We start from the raw sequence: 19,793 nt of genomic DNA, 5'->3' as shown, positions 1-19,793 counted from the left end.
TTGGATCCAATTATTTATTAATTAATCTTTGTACTCATATCACGACATGATCTTTTTTAGTTAACAGTTATTAGAACTTCAAGTTGTAAGATAAAACCTCTCTAATTTGTTCCTGAATCGTATTGTGTTGTAGATATAAAAAAGATTGCTTAAAAAATTCATGAAAGATAAGAGTAATTAAAAAATTGACACATCCTTTCGGTACTAGTGGATGTAAATTAGTAAATTAGACATGTGAAAGGAAAAATTTTGCATATAAAAATCAAAATTATTTTAGTAAAGACCAATTTTGATGACTAATTAATCTTTTATTATTCCCTGAAGAACAAATTTTCACTGTAGACCCAACTGAAGTTTTAATTACCAAAATCGACCGTTTTTTTTAATTATCAAAATCGACCCGTTTTATACCACGTAGACTTAATCTCGTTTCCTAATTAGTCGGGGTTGCCAACCCCGACCGGCAACCCCGACTGTTTAGAACATTACAAATCGGGTTTTAAGGCTTCTAATTGGGGTTTAACAACTCCTAAACAGTCGGGGTTGGCAACCCCGACTAATTAAGAAACAGGATTAAGCCTACGTGGCATAAAACGGGTCGATTTTGATAATTAAAAAAAACGATCGATTTTGATAATTAAAAATTTATTTGGGTCTACAGCGAAAATTTGTTCTTCCCTGAATCCTGGGGACGAAGAGAGAGAGGGGGGACGCATGTCTCTTCGAGAAGCTACCGAGACGACACGTGTCCCCTTCTGTCCAAATATTTGGCCGACACCTTTTCATCTCTCTCTCTCTGTAAATGCTAACACAAACAAAATAAAAATCCCATTAAAACTGAGAATTCTCAGTGAAGAAATCCACCCTTAGAGTCTGCAAGAAGCTTCTCTTTGCTATATAAAGGTTGCATTCTCCCACTCTCCTCAGTTTTCCCAAAATGCCCAAAAAAAAAAACATTCCTGATGCTGATTCACTCTTTTTATCTGTTGCTCAATTTTCATGCAGAAATGCGAAATGAAGCCGACCCATCTTTTCTGGAAACTTGAGTTTTATGCTTGTTCGGGTTGATTCTGATCAATCAAAACCCAATTTAGCCGCGATGGTCCTCATCAAAATTCTATCTTTGGCAGCCCTCTTACTTCATTGTTCGCTAGTAGTTCTATCCGCCACAGACCCAGATGATCTTGCTGTCCTAAATGAACTCAGGAAGGGCTTAGAGAACCCTGAGCTCTTGAATTGGCCTGAAAATGGCGACGACCCGTGCGGCCCCCCTCTCTGGCCTCATGTCTACTGCTCGGGCTCTCGGGTCTCTCAGATCCAAGTCCAGAATTTGGGCCTAACCGGCCCATTACCTCAGAGCTTCAACAAGCTCTCGATGCTCTCCAACATTGGGCTCCAAAGGAACAATTTTTATGGAGGCTTGCCGTCTTTCGCTGGACTGTCGAATCTACAGTTTGCTTATCTCGGCGGCAACCGGTTCGATACAATCCCTTCGGACTTCTTTGTTGGGCTCACTAGCTTGCAGGTTCTGTCCTTGGACGATAGCCCCTTGAATAAGAGCACTGGTTGGAGTTTGCCTAAGGATTTTGAGAGTTCAGCTCAGCTCACAAATCTCTCATTGATTGGATGTAATCTTGTCGGCCCGCTGCCGGAGTTTTTGGGGGGAATGCAGTCATTGAGGGCGCTCAAGCTTTCCTATAATAATCTCTCTGGGGAGATTCCGGCGAGCTTTTCGGGCTCAATGCTGCAAATTCTCTGGCTCAACAATCAGAATGGAGATGGGTTGAGCGGAGATATCAGTGTAATCTCGTCTGTGGCTTCGTTATCCGATGCTTGGTTACATGGAAACTCATTTACGGGTTCGATCCCTAGTGAAATTGGGGAATGCACTTCGTTGACGAGGCTCTGGCTCAATGACAACAAGCTTGTAGGCCTAATTCCTGAGAACTTGGTATCTTTGCCGCAGCTAGAGTCATTGCAGTTGGATAACAATAGGTTAATGGGTCCAATTCCGAAGGTTAAATTCAACTTCACGTATGCTGACAATTCATTTTGCCAGTCAATTCCTGGGGTCTCTTGCTCGCCGGAGGTCTCTGCGCTCTTGGATTTTCTCGGCGGTGTGAACTATCCGGAGGCTTTAACTTCATCTTGGTCTGGTAATGATCCTTGCTCTATGTGGTTGGGTGTATCTTGTTCTAATGGTAAAGTTTTTATCATTAATTTGCCTAATTACAAACTAAATGGAAGTATAAGCCCTTCGATTGGCAAACTAGGCTCCCTTGCTGATATTAAGCTTGGGGGTAACAATTTGATTGGCAAAATCCCCGATAACCTGACAAGATTGAAATCTCTAAGGATGTTGAATGTTTCTGCAAACAATTTAAGGCCTCCTGTTCCTAAGTTTGGCAATAGCGTGAAGCTTCTTATTGATGGAAATCCGCTGCTGAATCCATCTAGTGAATCTCCAGTAGCTCCTCCTCATAACAATCCATCATCAGAACCTCCAATAACTCCTCCTGGTAATAATCCATCGTCACCGGATTTACCTTCACCTTCAAGGTCACCGGATTTACCTTCACCTTCAAGGGGGTCCACTTCATTGCACAGGCCTCTTGCACCCAGTGGAAGTCCAGTTGTCGGTAATAATTCTTCTTCCCCTAGTGGTGGAGAAAGCAAAACGAGAGATGAGAAAAGAAGAGAGCCAAAAAGTTTGAGAAACTCGAAACTTCTGATACTTGCAGTTCCAGCCATAATTGGGGTCTTGATGGTATCACTAGTTGGTTTACTGTTTTGTTGTCGACGAAGGGGCAACAATAGCAGGCTTAAGGCACCAGGCACCATTGTTGTTTACCCTAGAGATCCATCCAATCCCGATGATATGCTTAAGATTGTGGTTGCAAATAATAATGATACTAGCTCTTCAGCAAGTGATTTGAAGAGTGTGAGCTATAGTACCACGAGCGAAGCACAAATGATTGAGTCAGGAAATTTTATGGTATCGGTCCAAGTTCTTCGTAACCTGACCAGAAATTTTTCCACTGAGAATGAAGTTGGTAGGGGCGGATTTGGAGTCGTTTACAAAGGAGAACTTCATGATGGAACGACGATTGCAGTGAAAAGAATGGAGGCTGCAATGACAACCAACAAGGCTTTTGATGAGTTCAAGGCTGAGATAGCTGTTCTTTCCAAAGTTCGTCACCGAAATTTGGTATCTCTTTTAGGCTACTCAATTGAAGGCAATGAGAGGATTCTTGTGTACGAGTATGTGCCGCAAGGGGCCTTAAGCAAGCATCTGTTTCAATGGAAGCACTTGAATTTGGAGCCTTTGTCTTGGAAAAAGAGGCTAAATATCGCGTTGGATGTTTCTCGTGGATTGGAGTACCTTCATAATTTGACTCACCAGTGTTTTATACATAGAGATCTGAAATCGTCAAATATTCTTCTTGGTGATGATTATCGAGCCAAAATTTCGGATTTTGGATTGGTGAAATTAGCGCCCGATGGGAAGAATTCGGTGGCAACTCGACTCGCTGGAACATTTGGATATCTGGCTCCAGAGTATGCTGGTATGAGCCAATTCTCGTTGCTAAATTTTTTGAGAAGTTCTAATGTTATCTAATTTCAGCATTGAATATTGTCCTACATCAAGATTACACACCTTGAAATTCTAACTACCTTAACAACCTTCACTTCAAAAAAAAAAAAAGCTTAAAGGTAGTAACTAAAATTAACAGATGAACGGTGGCATACTTTTCATTTCTGTAACTTTTGTAGCAATTGGAGACATTCTGTTCTATTCATTGTTGGTGTTTAATTAAAAGAATAAATGAAAATGAAATCATTTTCTAGTTCATTATTGTTTTGATGTTTACAGCATTTCTCTGCAAAAGAAAATTTCTTCTCTTGGATGATCCTTTTCTTGGTTTCTCTATTTGGTATATTTCTGTACACTGAAAAATATCGGTGCTCTGTTAATCTGTGGAAAACATGTTGGGTTTAAGAACAAGTAACCCTCTACCTTTGCTAAACCTTGTGTAAAACTTAATTTCTTATTAATAATCCCTAACATATAAAATAGATCACTATTTTCCTTAGTCCTTTTGATAATTTCTTGTTTCTTATTTCAATTGAACCAGTGACGGGAAAAATCACAACGAAAGCAGACGTCTTCAGCTTCGGAGTAGTCCTAATGGAACTCATAACCGGTCTAGCTGCATTGGATGAAACTCGTTCTGAAGAAAACCAATATCTAGCTTCATGGTTCATCGACATAAAATCCAACAAAACTACACTCAAATCCGCCATTGACCCATCAATCGAAGATACAGAGGAAACTTTCGAGAGCATCTCCATAATCTCCGAGCTTGCTGGCCATTGTGCAGCACGAGAGCCTCATCAAAGACCAGATATGGGCCATGTAGTTAGTGTGCTTTCTCCTCTTGTCGAGAAATGGAAGCCGATGAAAGATGATGAAGAGGGTCTCGTGGGGATTGATCTTCAACAGCCGTTGCTTCAAATGGTTAAAGGTTGGCAAGCTGCTGATGGTGGTGATAATAGTGTTGGCTCGAGTTCGAATGGGCTTGATGATAGTAAAGGGAGCATACCGGCGAGGCCTCCTGGATTTGGGGATTCTTTCACTTCTGCAGATGGCCGGTGAGTTATATGCTCTTTTATTTGCTCCATAATTATGGTTTGATCTATGTTTTTTTGTTTATGAATGTAGATATAGAGGGTGTTTGCAACTTGTTTGGTTTGTTCTTTGTGTTGCTGTCGTAGTTTTTGGTGGTCATGTTTGTTTAGTTTGGTTTCTGATGTAGATAGAGAAATATCAAATATGTGTTGCGAAATTTTGTTACTGTGAATTATTTTAGTTAAAAGCATTTATGATTGAGTACGTGCTATTTGTAATTCCATTATTTGTTAGTTTGATTTCTTTTTTATTGAAGTCAATGAAGCTATAGATATCAAAAGTAAGAGTGAGCTGAAGAACTCAATTTTACTTCAACATATGACATCATATGGTTTGCTTAAAGGCTCAATGTTGGGTCTTCCACATTTTCTGTCTCAGTAATAGCTATCACAAGAATAAATTTCTCAGTAACTGATAGTTATTCAAAATGGTTAATTGCGGATAGACCCCCTGCAAGAGTTCTTGTTGATAGATCCCATAAGTGAAAATCTAATATTGGCAATAGATAGAACCTCTGAAAAGGGTCCCCAAAAAAATAAATTTGCCCAAGGGGTTCAGATCGTTTCTGCTGTCATACAAAATCAAAGGAAATTAATGGTAGTTTGTCTTGTAGATTCAAGGGCATGGCCTACCCTTGAGGAGAAGACCAAGGATAGATTTTGTCCTACATATTTGTGTCGGTGTCTTGAGTTAGTTGGGAGGTCTGCAGCGAGCCCTTCGATTGAATGATTCTTATTATTGAGGGGGTACCATTAGCTCTCACGTGGAGGTTGAAGGACATTGTTTTGTTTTGAGAGGTAGGGACTGCGGAGAGCATCCTCAGTGATATCAACTGTCCTCTCTAGCTATAAGTACAAACCCATCTCCTTGCGAGGGGAGGGAGCCCAGTTTGTGCCAACCACAGGATTTCAACTGTCTTTCATCAAAAAGTTCTAAATGGATAAATTTCACAAAACTACCGTCGACTCTTTGGGGGGGGGTGCAGGATTGCCGTAAACTTGTTCATCAGAGAGTGCCATTTTATGTACATTTTTTGCTGAACTACCACGTCTGTCGGCAGTTGGGGGGCGCGTGCATGTTTTCGACAATCGTGCACGTATGTGTGTACCTTATATGTAGTTCTTAAAGTTCATGATAGTTTCTCAAATTAATGAAGAAAAAAAAAGGTTTACAGTAGTTTTTGAGCAATGTCCACGGTGATGCTGTGAAATTTGTCTGTAAGTTTTTAGTGAAAAACAACAGCATCATGTGAATTTCCTTTCAGTTTGGTGAGTCATCAATCGCATGCAGCCATCTATTACTACTAGTGATTATGATATCCTTTTTTATGTTGGTGAACGAGGGGAGATGATTTGAAAAGGCTATCTTGTCTAAAAAAAGTTCAGATGTAGCATCATTTGCTAATGTGAAGATCCCTGGCCTTTTTGTGGGAAATCAGTCTCCTTTGAGATGTGAAAGCTACAACCTAACGCCCTGAAATTATGGGTAGTGCACTGAACAAACAAAACTAGTTCAACCTGCGTCTCATCCAATCTCAAGCAAAAGTTGTACGTAAATTGTTCGGCGAAAATTTACCCTCCAAGTATTATACCTGACCCAAACTTTGTATCCGAATCAAGCATTCATGGTTATGATTCATATCAAATGATATTATGATCACAACTCATTTCAAAGAAATTGCTACTGCTCTTTGTAACACAAAACTCTCTTTAACCGGACCGGGTCCAAACGTCATGTAGGCCTATATAACATAAACAAAACATAAAGTTTTTGACGATAGAATCATGAGAATCACTGAGAATTCATTTGTAGTTAAGTTTCGAACGACCCCGCAAAACTTGGTTCCCATCTACTTGAGTTCCATCTTTTTACCTCAGAAAATAATTTTCGGAACAAATCCAAATAAATAAAATTAGAATGTTTCGGCCCGGACCAATGTATCTGCTGGTTGCCAAGGTCTCGCAGCTGGGCCTTTTCATGTTGGGCTATATTAGCAAAACATAAGGTTTTTGTTTTTATTGGAAAAAATAATGGGATCTGTTACAGTTCCTAGTCACTAAACAAAACATAAGTTAACGTTGGAATGTGTATAGTTTTATAATGAGCTTGAGTAATTGCAGGATTTTTTTTTCCCCGTAAAATTAAGCAAATGTGTAATAGCTAGCTGAAGATTGAAATTACATGACCTGCAAATGGTTCAAATGCAAAAGTGATTTATAAAACTTTTCCTTTGGATTTGGGCCCATGCAGGGCTCTCTAAGGCCTCTTTCTGCAAAGCCTCTGGCCTTCTGTTTTAAATGGGCTTTAAGCGCGTACGGGACCTAAAAGTGCTGATAAACCCTACACTTACGATGGAAACAATAGAATGCTTTTTTTGATAAACCCTACACTTCTATGTGGTAATTGTCCAAAGTTAAGGGTTTTTTCCTTTCTTACTTTTTTTTTTGGTGGGTATTTAGCATATGAAAGCTATACTTTACTATTGCACTAGGAAGTATTCAGATATAAGATACACGTTCAATTTCATAATTCAAAATTTTATTTTTATCAATACTTCATCAGTCCAAATTGATAATAAAAAAAATTATGATTTTTATCTTGCAATTTTAACCTCCAAGGGTTACTTCATGTTCAAATTTTCGTGCGTAATGATCACTCTCAAATACTTTTTTTTATATAGTTAAAACAATCATATGCCTTATTAGGTTATGTCATGTAGCAATGCAACAGGATCCATTAATAGATGGCAACCTTGGTTTTAGAATGCGACACGACTCGTGCTTCTAATTACTTCAAGCTTTCGTGATAGAATTCATATTTGGACTACTAATCTTTTTACTAAACACAAAAACAAGAACTTACATATTAATCCATAGATAGGTACACGATACGTTTTTTAGTCCCATATATATACAAAGTTCAAAAACGACCTACGTCCATACAAAAAATTTAAAGCCAAAAAGTTGTTTTCCTTTGGTTAGTTATGACCTTAACTCCAACCAAATTGACAGAGAGAGAGCAAGTGGAGCACGTGAGATCTCAAACTTAGGAGAAGAACCAAAGCTCAAGGGGTCTGTGGCTTCTTAGGGTCGCCATTGTGATGTAGCGGGTCCGGACCCGAGCACTCCTCCCTCCCTCCGACGGCTTCACACCCTTAGCAAGCTCCGGCGGCACAGCAGAGACCTACAAGTACAACACATTAACATTATGCGCCAAATTCAGCTAACATGCAACTTTATTCTGAAAAAAAAAAAAAAAAAAAAGGAAATGTTCAAACCTTCTCATCTTTATACTTTGGTGAAGAAGCCATCTCAGGGTTCAAACAGTCCAAGCCACCTTTGCACCCTAGCAAAAACAGTAAAAAAAAAATTTAAAAAAAAACTAGGTTAATTAGGGAGCGAATATAATTAATGATCGAGAGATGGAGGAAATAAAAAGTTTTAGAGAGAGAATGTAGACCTAATAAACGTGCATCCACAACTAAGAACAGAGCAAAAGCAGCAAGAGCCGAGCACAGCAAAAACGAAGGAAACTTGACCATTTTTGAGATAATATAATTAATTAACCTCTGATATATCTGAGCCTACTCTGGCTAAGGCAGAAGAGAGCGTAGCCCATTTATAGGCGCACCTGGATCCGAACCATTTGTTTATTTTTAACTCGCTTTTAATTAATTAATTAATTCCTCTGATCGATCAATATACGTTTTTTTTATGATTAATTATTAGATCTCCGAATCGCGTACAGAGGAGGAAAAACCATGATTGCGTCCCTCTGCAGAGTTCAGGCCAAGACTCTTTGTCTGTCTAATCTCGGCTACTAATGGATTAGCTTTGGGATCAACGGCGGCGTGCTTTAATATTCGCGTCCGCTGCTGTCAATTCGTCATTTCACACTAATTAATCACACCCACTTGCTCCACGACGAACGGGTCGGGTTCTCTTGTGGTTTTCGTTTCGGGTTCTAGGGTTTTTAATTAACTGCTTTTTTAATTAATTAATTAATTAAAGCTCATTAACTTTAATTTGTGTGCGCGTTGCGCTTGATCGTCACTGCTCAATCAAAATGAAGGCTAAGGTAGAAGGAAGATGATCGAGTGGCATTAATTGTTACCGGTTTAAATCAAGTGATCAGTCTCATTATTTGGATAGAATTAATATTCATCCGAATATTTGTGTTTGGCGCTTGAAAGATGAATCCATCCTCTGCAGGACACCGCATTATTTTAATTCACCGGGTTATCGGGTTCCTTTCTAACGACTAATAATTACATCCGAATCCGATATGAAGCTGAGTCATCCATACTTCATCAAGTATCCAAATTCGAAGATCCAGTGGGCCGTATTATTTACTGTCTTCAACCTTCGTGTCGACCAAATCCGACCGCTACGCGTCGAAGTGACACCCGAATCCAACAGTATTTAAGTACCCGGTGACGTCACCGAGATCTCTTTGCCGCCACAAATAGTAAAAGATGCCGAGGGCATTCTGGGAATTCCCATGCATCATGACGTCGGGGGCATTTTGGGAGCGACGCGGGGGGTTAACGGCTTAATGCGATCTCAATCCGTCCGGGTGAAAAGAAAAAATAAAAAATAAAATGTGACGACAGTGATGAGAGGAAATGTTGAGCATAATCTCATAATTTTTTACTTTTTAAGTTGAAATGACGCTCTTTTGATTTGATAGCGTAATAAAAAGTCTCAGTTGTGTACTGTGGCAAGTAGTTGAGAGTAGTGTGTATATATATATATTAATATAAGGTACAGTGTATAAGTTCAGTGGTATAATTGTGTACGTAGAGTCGTAGAGAGTTGTAAAGTTGGCAGCTGGAAAATTAACAGAAAAAAGATTCCAAACATTTCGTTTCACAAAAGAAAGTACTGTTTCTATCATTTGCTCAGCTCTCTAATCTGATACTGCTATTGATCAATCTTATGATTCTAATTAATTACATGGTCTAATTAAAATTGATCGTACTTATACGTAAGAACATATGAAAGTTAATTAATTTGCATCAAAACTTATATGCATCTGATAGTTTATATGTGACCATTGAGAACGAAAAATTTAAATTTGTAGCACGCTATTTGTACTTTATATTGCATTTGGCAACCCTTTAAAACCAGACTAGGACTAATTTTCTTTGAGCCAAACGTAGCTCTTTAAATTGTTTAGAATAAAACTGGTCTAGAACTGGTCCCTGCTTATTTTTTTTCTTCAAAAGTTATCCGACACGGTCTAAAAAAAGTAAATTTAAGGATAGAACTACATTCTTGTTATGTTTAATTATTTGGGTGTAACTAGCAATAGGTAATTAGATGATATACCAACTCAACTCTTGCATACAGAATGTTACTCAGTAATTACATACACCATTTTAATAAATGCTGCAACTACCCAACAACTAAAGAATTATCAGTCGACGTAATTTTTATTTTTATTTTTATTTTCAAAAGGATTTCGTGGAGCAGAATAAATTTAAGATTTAAGAGGACTAGTATTGACTTACCTTTTGGCCTTTGGGCCTTTAATTTTCACGACCCTAGGCTTCATTTATCTCAGCCAAATCTGACGGGCTTCAACCCGGCCGAATTCTCTTTGTCATCAAACACTGACATTGAGTGGCAGTATTGATACATTTTTTCATTAATTTTGATTGCATTGTTGCAGTTTCAATGTTCTTCTAAACGTAGTTGGTGTTTTTTTTTTCCTTTCTTTCTTTGGGTTAATTGTCGTAGACCTTGTACTATCGCCATAGTTGCGTATGGGCATAGGGTTGTCCATGGGCCGGTTTAAACTGCAGGCCAAACTGGCCCAGCCTTACTTGGGTCTAAACTTGGCCCGGCCACACCAGGACAGCCACAACCCGGTCCATATTAGTGATGATTCATGTGGCGGGTTTGGGCCACAACCCGGTCCATATTAGTGATGATTCATGTGGCGGGTTTGGGTTTGATCTAGACCTGGGACTGAAAAGCAGGGCCAGCGCACCATAGGTCCAGCTCACCATTAGCCCGACCCGACTCGACTCGACACGGGTTAATTATAAAAATTTACTTTTTAAACCAAAAAAAATTCTCAAGCAGTTAGGCTGGCCTGCTGCCTATAAGCTAGTGACAAAGTTTGAACGCTCTGGGCATGGCAGGCAAGACTGTGCCATATGTCCTGCTTGCTGGTATTGCCAGCAGAGCAAACTGTGATTACCCTGTTGGCCACGTGAGCATGGTAAACCGCTGGCAGCAGCCTGCGTGCTGCTGTAGACTACAGCAATGTCGCTGACCTGTTGCCAATTCGGCTAGCCCCCTTGACTTGAGCTATCCTAAAACAGAAAGCCAATGACTCTCTCTTTTTAGTAATCAACTGATTGCTAAAAAAAGAGGACAATGTAGGCTCTCTTTTATGGCAATCATCTATGCTAAAAAAAGAGTGTGTCATAGAAGAACAACTTACTGCAAGGCACATTGAGGACACAACATACAACGATACACATGGAGATATCTGAGTGCTTAAGAACTGGCTCGGCGTAGAAGAAGGGGGTGTTTGGTTCAATTTCTAAAAATTATAGGAAATGTTTTCCACCCAAAATATGATTTCATTGTATTTATTAAAAAAATTATAGAAAAAGTTTTGAGAAGACAAAAAGTACCATTTTTTTTACTTTGCTTGTTTGGTTCAAAACAAGAAAATGACTCATAACTTTATAGAAAATAGCAAGATTTCTTATAATTTGTAGAAATTGAACCAAACACCCCCTAAATTTATAGAAAAGTGTAAACTTTATAGAAAAGTATCAATGTTGTGTCAGATTTCTAGGTGATTTCCGCCCATTTTGAGAGAAAATTGATTTCTATAAATTTTAATACTTTTTTGTACTTTACATAAAATATTTCTGTAAAATTTTTGAACCAAACACAGTTTATGAAAATCTACAAGAAATTTTTAATTACAAAATTGCCATTGTTAGACATTTTGAAAAAAAATTTCTATAAAATTGTGCAACCAAACACCCCCGAATAGTAACAAAAACAACAAACAATATCTTTCCTTGAAGAATTTGATGAAAATAACTTGGAGGAATTCGACTCTTTGAACATTAACATTTAACATTTTCCCCCTTTTTCTCTATTGTATTTGTAATTTAAATTTAAACAACAGGAAAGTTTTAACTTTTCATGGACGTTGGTCTTCTTCAAAATTAGAACCTCATATATCTTTGTGTTTGTGATGTTTTTTGTATGATATTTATCTTTGTATAAGACACACATACACACATATAATTTAAATAATGGGTTTAAAAATGGGAAAAAACAAATTAAAAATAATTATATAGATTTGAATACAAAGTTAATATAGTTTAGAAATTAAAAAAAAGTTAAAAAAACCCATGGAATGTGACCGGGCCCGGCCCGGCCCATCCCGCCTTGCCCCGAGGCAGGTCGTGGGCCGGGCTGAGTCCAATCTCCGACCTATGATCAGAGAAGCACGCTCGGCCCACTCTAAACTATGCAGGCGGGTTAGACGTGACTCGACCTTGAACTCAATGGGCCAGGTCACATGGTTGAATCGGCCATGGCCACGTCCACCCCTAGATGTGCCCTTGTGATTTTATTATCCTATGCAAACCGGTTTTTTTTATAACTATTTATGCTAGAAAGGAGAGAATTATTATATTTGATAAATATAAAACAATAATTTTAAAATATTTAACCACGTGCATTGCACGTGCATAAAACCTAGAATATTCTTGCTAAGGTATAATATTCTGAGCTACGAAACATCCGGTTAATGGATAAAATTTTTAAAAATATTATAGATTAAAAATTATCGGCACTATATAAATTAAAGTAATTTCATATAATTTTAGTAATAAGTTGGGTAGCCAAAATACATTCGTAACATTAATTGATAGATGTTTAAATCCATAAAAATGATAAAACACTATAATATTATACCTTAGCATTAATTAATTTTAACTTAGAAACTTTAATCTTTGACGTTAATAATATTTATAGGGTAAAAGAATACAAGGAATTACATATGGAGAAACTATTAGAATATTTAGAGATAACTTTAAAAGAATTGAGTTATTTCCATTACAAATGGGAAAGTGATGGAAATAAATCTAAAATTCAGAAAACGTCAATGAATCACTTGAATTGGCATTAACATAAGACATATCTATTAATGAAGCACTGAATGAGTTACATTAAAAAATAATTTAATAACTTTATCCTAATCAAAGAAAAAATCTCCATGGAAGACATAAGAAAAATTAGTAAGTATTCATAAATTCCATACTGTGTTTTCAAATTAAATATTAATATTATAATCTAAGAGAAATTGGTAATGAATAATGCAAGTATTTATTTTAGATCTTTATGGAAAATGACAGGGATAGAGCAAAGATAATATTATTAAAATAACAGAAATTCTTATTGGATGCACATCAGAAGAATTCATTTTAGAGGAAAATAAAGAGATAGCTTCTAATTTATTTAAGTAATAAATTAGGAACACAAAGAATTTTATATATATGAAATTAATATTTATTCTCATTGAAATAGAAAAAAAATCAAAGTTAATATTTATTCTCATTGAAATAGAAAAAAAATCAAAGTCTATATTTTGAGCAGTTTGTGTTGAACATCGTAAGTACATTTGACTTCTTTGTAGAATTAAATGAGATGATAAAAAATTAACGAGCCCAGGAAAGATAATAGCATAAAAACTATAAAATTAGCCTGATGTCACAATTGATGTAGATGATAAAGACAATACTCTAGAATTGCCCGAGAAATGATAAATGATAAACCTGAAGAAGGATTGATCTTAACTCAATAAAAAATAAAATAAAAGAAATAAAAAACAATATTTTCTGAATATTTTATAGGATAGTTTAATTATTTTGAGTGAAATTAGGAATCTTTAGAAGGGAGTTTCATGAATTTTTTTTAGTACTTTTATATTCTTATGTGGATGTTTTTATCATATAAAAGTATACTAGAGTTAGTATTAATCTTTAATTTATATTTTTTTATGAAGTCTATCAATGATTAGGAATAAACTTCATATTCTCTTTTGCATCGTTTTAACATATTTTAAATCAATCATTTTGCCATATTGGTTTTAAATATTCACCTTCCTTGTATAACACTATTTTAATATTTTTCACTTTGCAATGATATACTTTCTCAAATAAAGCTTAGTTTCATATCGGTCAAAAATAATATAAAAATTCAAATTATTTTTAAATTATATTTGTTTTTTGTCAATTCAAATATCAATATGAAAATTTTAATTGGGTGTATCCCATTTAAACAAACATAAAAAAATAATCGGGATGTAAGAGTTTAAAGAAAAAATGAGCACAAACTGTCAAAAATACTTAATCATGATATTAAATCACGTGCATTGCACGTGTGTAAAAACTAGTAAGAATAAAAGAGTAAAAATAATAATGATAAATTTCACCGAGGAGTCTATGCAACTTTATAACTGCAAGGGGTCTCCGCAAGTGGGGGATAATATATGGCGTATATCGCTAAGTAGCCAAATTTTTTATTAAAAAAAATAATATCCTTCTTATTGAATGGCAACATTAATAAGAGAATACATGCATGTATGCATAGCCTCATCATTAAAAAAAAACCAAAAACAACACAATTTCTCAAATGGTTTCTCAAATGACCCCAGTTTAGATAAAATCATGAAGATACCATTAAAAACTTTACAAGACTGCCCATATTAAATACAAGCAATCGACCATTAACACACATTTCAAAGATTTTTCTCAACTATCAAGCCCCATTTGTTTCCTCGTCCTTTCCACAAACAAATATTTGGATTTGATCATTCCAGGCAAAAACCCAGCAATCGTGGCTATAGGAAACTCTGCAACGCCATTTTTCCTGCCGAGAGAGACCATGGTCATCTGTATTGAGCCTTTGTACTTCCACAGTTTAGTGTCTCTGCCTCCCTTCAATAGGATCTTCAAGTTCTTTCCAGCAATTGCAGCGTGCCTTTGTGCAGTGTAACCCTGCTTTTGCTCCTGCACAAGTAATGCTCGTGTCAGTTTGAAAGTAATTAGAGAAACCCGTATTCAAATCATATAGGACATTAAGATGGTATCAGAGAAAAGCGTATTCAAATCATATAGAAGATGCATGCACATTTAAAGTGGGTTTAAGGAAAGAAAGGAAAAAAAAAATCCCTTTAGTTGAGGAAGATCAGATTTGGCGCTCAATTTATAGCATGTTAGAATATAAATTTACAATCTCAATTTCATCATAACTTTGGAAAATAATTCGGGCTATTTCCGTGTTTGTTCACGTTATCCTCAATATTATGAGTCTATAAATCTTATCTTGCGCATATTTTTGACTATTTGTGTATGGATTAACTTTAAACAAATTCATCCATGACTTACCAATTTTGTCCTGTAACAAACCTCATATTTGTATCCTCCACCATCCAACAAAAGGGTTTTAATAAAAATCATCCCATTTATGTCATTAATTCACTCGCTAATAACATATTTGTAGAACTAAAAAATCAAGATAAATAAAATAAAGTTGAAATGGCAGACTTACAAGAATATCAGTTATATCTCCAATGGCAAAAACATTCTTGAGACCTCCAACTCTAAAATTCTCATCAACCATCAACCTCCCGTTCCTATCCAAAAATTCCTTGAGGAAAGACTGGCGTAGCCACCGTGAACCCACAGGCTTACCCGCACAAACAAAATAACAGTCGGCTTTAATGATATCTCCATTCGACGTTTGATACACTCTATCACCATCTGATATATTTCTTAAATTTATGGATTGATCAAGGAGAACATCAACTTTCTTCGATCTCAACCACTCTAGAGCTTTGTTACCTGCTTTTGGACCAATAAACTCTAGCAATCTTGGACCGTTGTGAACTAGACTTATTCTTTTGTCTGGGTAGTCGATTGCAATCTCTGCAGCAAGTTCGACACCAGTTGGTCCACCACCAACGATTAATATGGACTCAGATGATTTGATCTTATGGTTATCTGATAATAAAACACATTTTCAGGAATCAATAAGAATGAATGTATAGTAATATTAGCTTCAGAAAAGAAAAGAATGTTCTGATTCATATTCCAGAAGAGACCTGGAACCAAAAGATAGAATAAATCATCTAGGCTAGTGTATCTCATTTTGTATTTTGCAGTATTACTGTTGTATGCCAAAAAAAAAGAAAAAGAAATGAACATAATGTCAAAAACATAACGAAGTAATGTGTGCATTACGCGTCCAACATCTAATTATAACTTGGCAAGAACGCTAGGGATTATTGCATATGTTCCTGAAAAGGTAACTAAACTGGTAACAATCAAAACGGAACTTGAAGAAAGAAGGGACTAAACCAAGAAAGATCAGTTAAGGCTGAGCTACAAATGCCTCGATATAGAGTATCTCATGATTATCAGCTAGGTAACAGAGTGAAAACTAACTTATCATGCCTAATGTTCATAAACTACATTATAATGGAATTTTGAATTTGTCACAAACACTAAACAATAGTGTGTTAATTTGCACTATAACTTCCAAAATCCTAGTTTTGTTTTATTTTTCTTCTGCTTCTTCCTCTGTCTATTTTGGTAATTGACGTCTATTTACTCCTAACCTTTTGATTCTTATAGTTAGTTAGTTTTCTGTCATGCTGCTCATTTCCTCAAAACTTTATAAGAACTATTGAATATATGATGACTACCAACATCTCTCATATACTCTTGTTATAGTAAGTGCTTGTGGTATATTTTTCTTCATCTACAACTCAGATAAGATCAATGTAGCTCTGATTTTTTTTTATTACGATAGTCAATATCTTATGGTTACTCATTGCCTCAAAATTTTAAGAGTAACTATTGAACTTATCATGAGTACCTATAACAATGTATTTTAACAAAAGTTCGATGAGCTTACCTTCTTGAAATTGTTCAAGCCTGTCTCTCCTGCATCTCGGTACAACATAACTATGACCAGTTGCAATAACAAGATAATCATAAGGCACATAACGCCCCTCTGAAGTCCAAACCTCCGTCTCCGTAACATTTATGGCTGTAGATGTTACAACTCTCCCATTTGTCAAATATTCACTATGATTAATCACTGCTTTCTCTGCGACCGTTGGATCCACTTTCGATCTCAAATTCGCCCACGGAATCTCAAAATATTCCTTCCTGTTGTCGCAAAGAAACTCGACCCGTAATATAAAAGACCATAAAAATGCCATTTTTGTACAATGAAGATATGACAATGATCTAAATATGAATTAGAATGAAAATGAGGGGCGATTTCATACGGGTCGATTAGGCAAACATCACACTTGTTCTGAACAATCGTCGCAAGGAGAGCACCTGCGATACCTCCGCCAATGATGACCACCTTCTTCTTTGGTTCCCCTGACCAATCCATTTTCTCGTAAGCCATATATCAAACAGTTGGTGTGCGATCTAAATAAAAACAAAATTTTGGTTTTCTTTGGGATCAAATGGGATTGAAGAGGGACGAGAGAGAAGAGGGTGATCAACCCTCTCCTCTTGATTTCCTTCTTCAATGGTGGAATGATGAAGATCCGTTGTACTTTTTTTTGTTGGGGATACAGAAAACAGAGAGAGACGAGGAGGGAAAAGGGCCGTCACCTCAACCACCCAGGTCTTATTTTCTATTCTTGGCGAATTTTCATAAAACTACCTCCAACTCCAAATTTTCATAAAACAAGTGACCAATAAGATTGCTCTAAATATAAGTTTAAAGTTCCTACAAATACAGCCTCCAAAAGGATTCAAAATTATAATTTGATATTTTAAAAATATAAAACTAAGAGGCTTTTCTAAGATGCAGTCATGCATTTTAAAATGCAGATGTGTGAGATATTGTGCAAAAAAAAACTATTGAGTTATTGTGGAAAAAAAAAACTATTACCTATAATATGGGATGGACTTCTCTGTCATGATTTTTAACAAAAGTATGATGGTCTCAAGCAGAAAATATGTTTTAAAATTATTTTTGCTATAGAGTCTTCATTCTTAAATTATACCCTTTTGTTTATACAGAAATATGTAATTTCTCAAATGGCATAGACTTATCTGCAAAATATGCTTCCTACATAACCGTTATCTAACGGTCGGATTCAAGTCTTTCCCTCTCATTTTCTCCCTCTTCCTCCATTTGTTTTCTTCAGCTCAAAAAATTCCGCCATTAATCTCTCTCCTTCACTCGACCTCAAGATCAAAACCATGAGCTTAACAAACCCCCAAAATCGCCAAAGCCAATCCCAACCCAGAAACGACCAAACCCATCTCATCACACTCAAATGCAAATCCCTAATCCTCTCCTTATGGGCACCATCTCTTTTAATCCTAATCCTATCCCTCTCCCTCGCCAAATTCACCCCAATCCTTCACTATCTCAAGCCCAATCTCCTCTGGAGCCCGGGCAGAGCCCAGCCCAGCTCGGCCCATTTACGCCCGCCATGTGTTCTGTGGATGGCCCCTTTCCTCTCCCCCGGCGGCTACAGCTCTGAGGCCTGGTCCTACATAACCTCCCTCTCCTCCTTCACCAAAACCCACAACTTTTCCCTCAAAATCCTCCCTCACGGAGATTCGAACTCCTTCGAGTTCTTCAATGGCCTCCCCGAAAAATCGAAAAACTTGGCCTACGAGCTTTACAATGCCGACTGTGAGCTGAGTGAGTCTATTGTGGTTTGTCACAGTGAGCCTGGAGCTTGGTTTCCTCCTCTGTTTCAGACTCTGCCATGTCCACCTACAGGGTATCAAGAGCCATTGTTCGTCGTGGGAAGAACTATGTTTGAGACCGATCGGATTAATCCGAACCATGTCGAGAGATGCAACCGAATGGATAAGATTTGGGTGCCGTCAGAGTTTCATGTGTCAATGTTTGTTGACAATGGAGTCGATGAATCTAAGGTTGCGAAGCTCGTTCAGCCTGTCGATGTTGAGTTCTTCGATCCGTCGAAGTATCAAGCGTTTGCTCTTGAGTCAATAAAGCCAGTGGTAGGCTCGAGGTGCGGCGACAATAAGGATTTTGTTTTCCTCAGCGTTTTCAAATGGGAGCAGAGAAAAGGATGGGATGTGCTACTAAAAGCATTTCTTTCAGAATTTTCGAGGTCTGATTGTGTGTCTTTGTACTTGTTGGTTAGTGCATACCACTCCGATACGAAATTTGGCGCCAAGATTTCGAATTTTGTCAAACAAACCGGTTTAGTACCCCCGGCTGACGGGTGGGCCGGGGTCCACGTCATCAATGTACACGTTGCGCAATCTGATTTGCCGAGACTGTACAAGGCGGCGGATGCCTTCGTGCTTCCGACGAGGGGAGAAGGATGGGGGAGGCCGATAGTGGAGGCGATGGCGATGGCGTTGCCTGTAATTGCGACGAACTGGTCGGGGCCCACGGAGTACTTGACGGAGGAGAATGGGTACCCGTTGCCCATCGACGAGATGAGTGAGGTTTCGGATGGGCCGTTTGTGGGCCACAAATGGGCCGAGCCATCGAGTGAGAGGTTGAGGGTTTTGATGAGGAGGGTTGTGAGTGATAGGGAGGAGGGGAGGAGACGAGGGAGGAGGGCGAGGGAGGATATGATGAAGAGGTTTTCGCCAGAGGTTGTGGGGAGAATTCTTGCCGATGAGATTTTGGGTATAGTTAGGATGCTTGGTTGAAGGAAGTGGATTGAAGATGAAGTATTGATTTGCTTGTTCTCGTTTGGCTCGTAGAGTTTTGAGGTAGTGTTACTATAGGATTGATGCAAGTGAGTTTTAACTGAATTTGGATGCAGATGTGGGTGAAATTTCTGTGTTGTATGCTCTGTTTGTAATCGAATTCTGGCTGATTCAGATGAAACATGCACTGAACAACTTTATAGAACTTTCAAAATTCTTCTTTTATTTGGAATTTTGCAGCAACACTAATTTTGCAGCTCACTATTGCTTTTCCAAATGAAATAAGGTACCTTCGTAAATTGGCAGTTTGCAAAGATTTTTTTTTTCTCTTCTTTATTCGAAAAGATTTGTGATCTTGGCAATGGGTACAGGAGTCAAGTTTTT

The 19,793-nt window shown here is 37.4% G+C and overlaps 3 protein-coding genes and 1 long non-coding RNA gene across 4 annotated transcripts; 2 read left to right on the top strand and 2 right to left on the bottom strand.

Annotated features, from left to right (window-relative positions):
• On the top strand, positions 825–4,911 carry LOC109823883 (receptor protein kinase TMK1-like). Its single transcript, XM_020390309.1, has 3 exons — positions 825–903; positions 1,006–3,566; positions 4,137–4,911. Exons 2-3 carry the CDS (start codon positions 1,052–1,054, stop codon positions 4,655–4,657), a joined length of 3,036 nt encoding a protein of 1,011 aa, XP_020245898.1. The 5' UTR covers positions 825–903; positions 1,006–1,051; the 3' UTR covers positions 4,658–4,911.
• On the bottom strand, positions 7,812–8,255 carry LOC109823707. The gene is made up of 3 exons (XR_002242450.1): positions 8,150–8,255; positions 7,968–8,035; positions 7,812–7,873 (listed from the first exon to the last, which is right to left on the bottom strand). It is a non-coding gene; the product is annotated as an uncharacterized LOC109823707 (long non-coding RNA).
• On the bottom strand, positions 14,349–17,373 carry LOC109824726 (apoptosis-inducing factor homolog B-like). The gene is made up of 4 exons (XM_020391372.1): positions 17,030–17,373; positions 16,651–16,907; positions 15,283–15,734; positions 14,349–14,741 (listed from the first exon to the last, which is right to left on the bottom strand). Exons 1-4 carry the CDS (start codon positions 17,155–17,157, stop codon positions 14,484–14,486), a joined length of 1,095 nt encoding a protein of 364 aa, XP_020246961.1. The 5' UTR covers positions 17,158–17,373; the 3' UTR covers positions 14,349–14,483.
• LOC109824738 lies at positions 18,094–19,664 on the top strand. Its single transcript, XM_020391386.1, is given in 2 exon segments — positions 18,094–18,232; positions 18,234–19,664. Coding segments are annotated over 2 exon segments (1,206 nt in total). The 5' UTR covers positions 18,094–18,202; the 3' UTR covers positions 19,410–19,664.

Source organism: Asparagus officinalis, chromosome 9 (genome assembly GCF_001876935.1).
Source record: "Asparagus officinalis chromosome 9, Aspof.V1, whole genome shotgun sequence".
Lineage (NCBI taxonomy): Eukaryota > Viridiplantae > Streptophyta > Magnoliopsida > Asparagales > Asparagaceae > Asparagus > Asparagus officinalis.
This window is presented reverse-complemented; position numbering and strand designations above follow the sequence as displayed.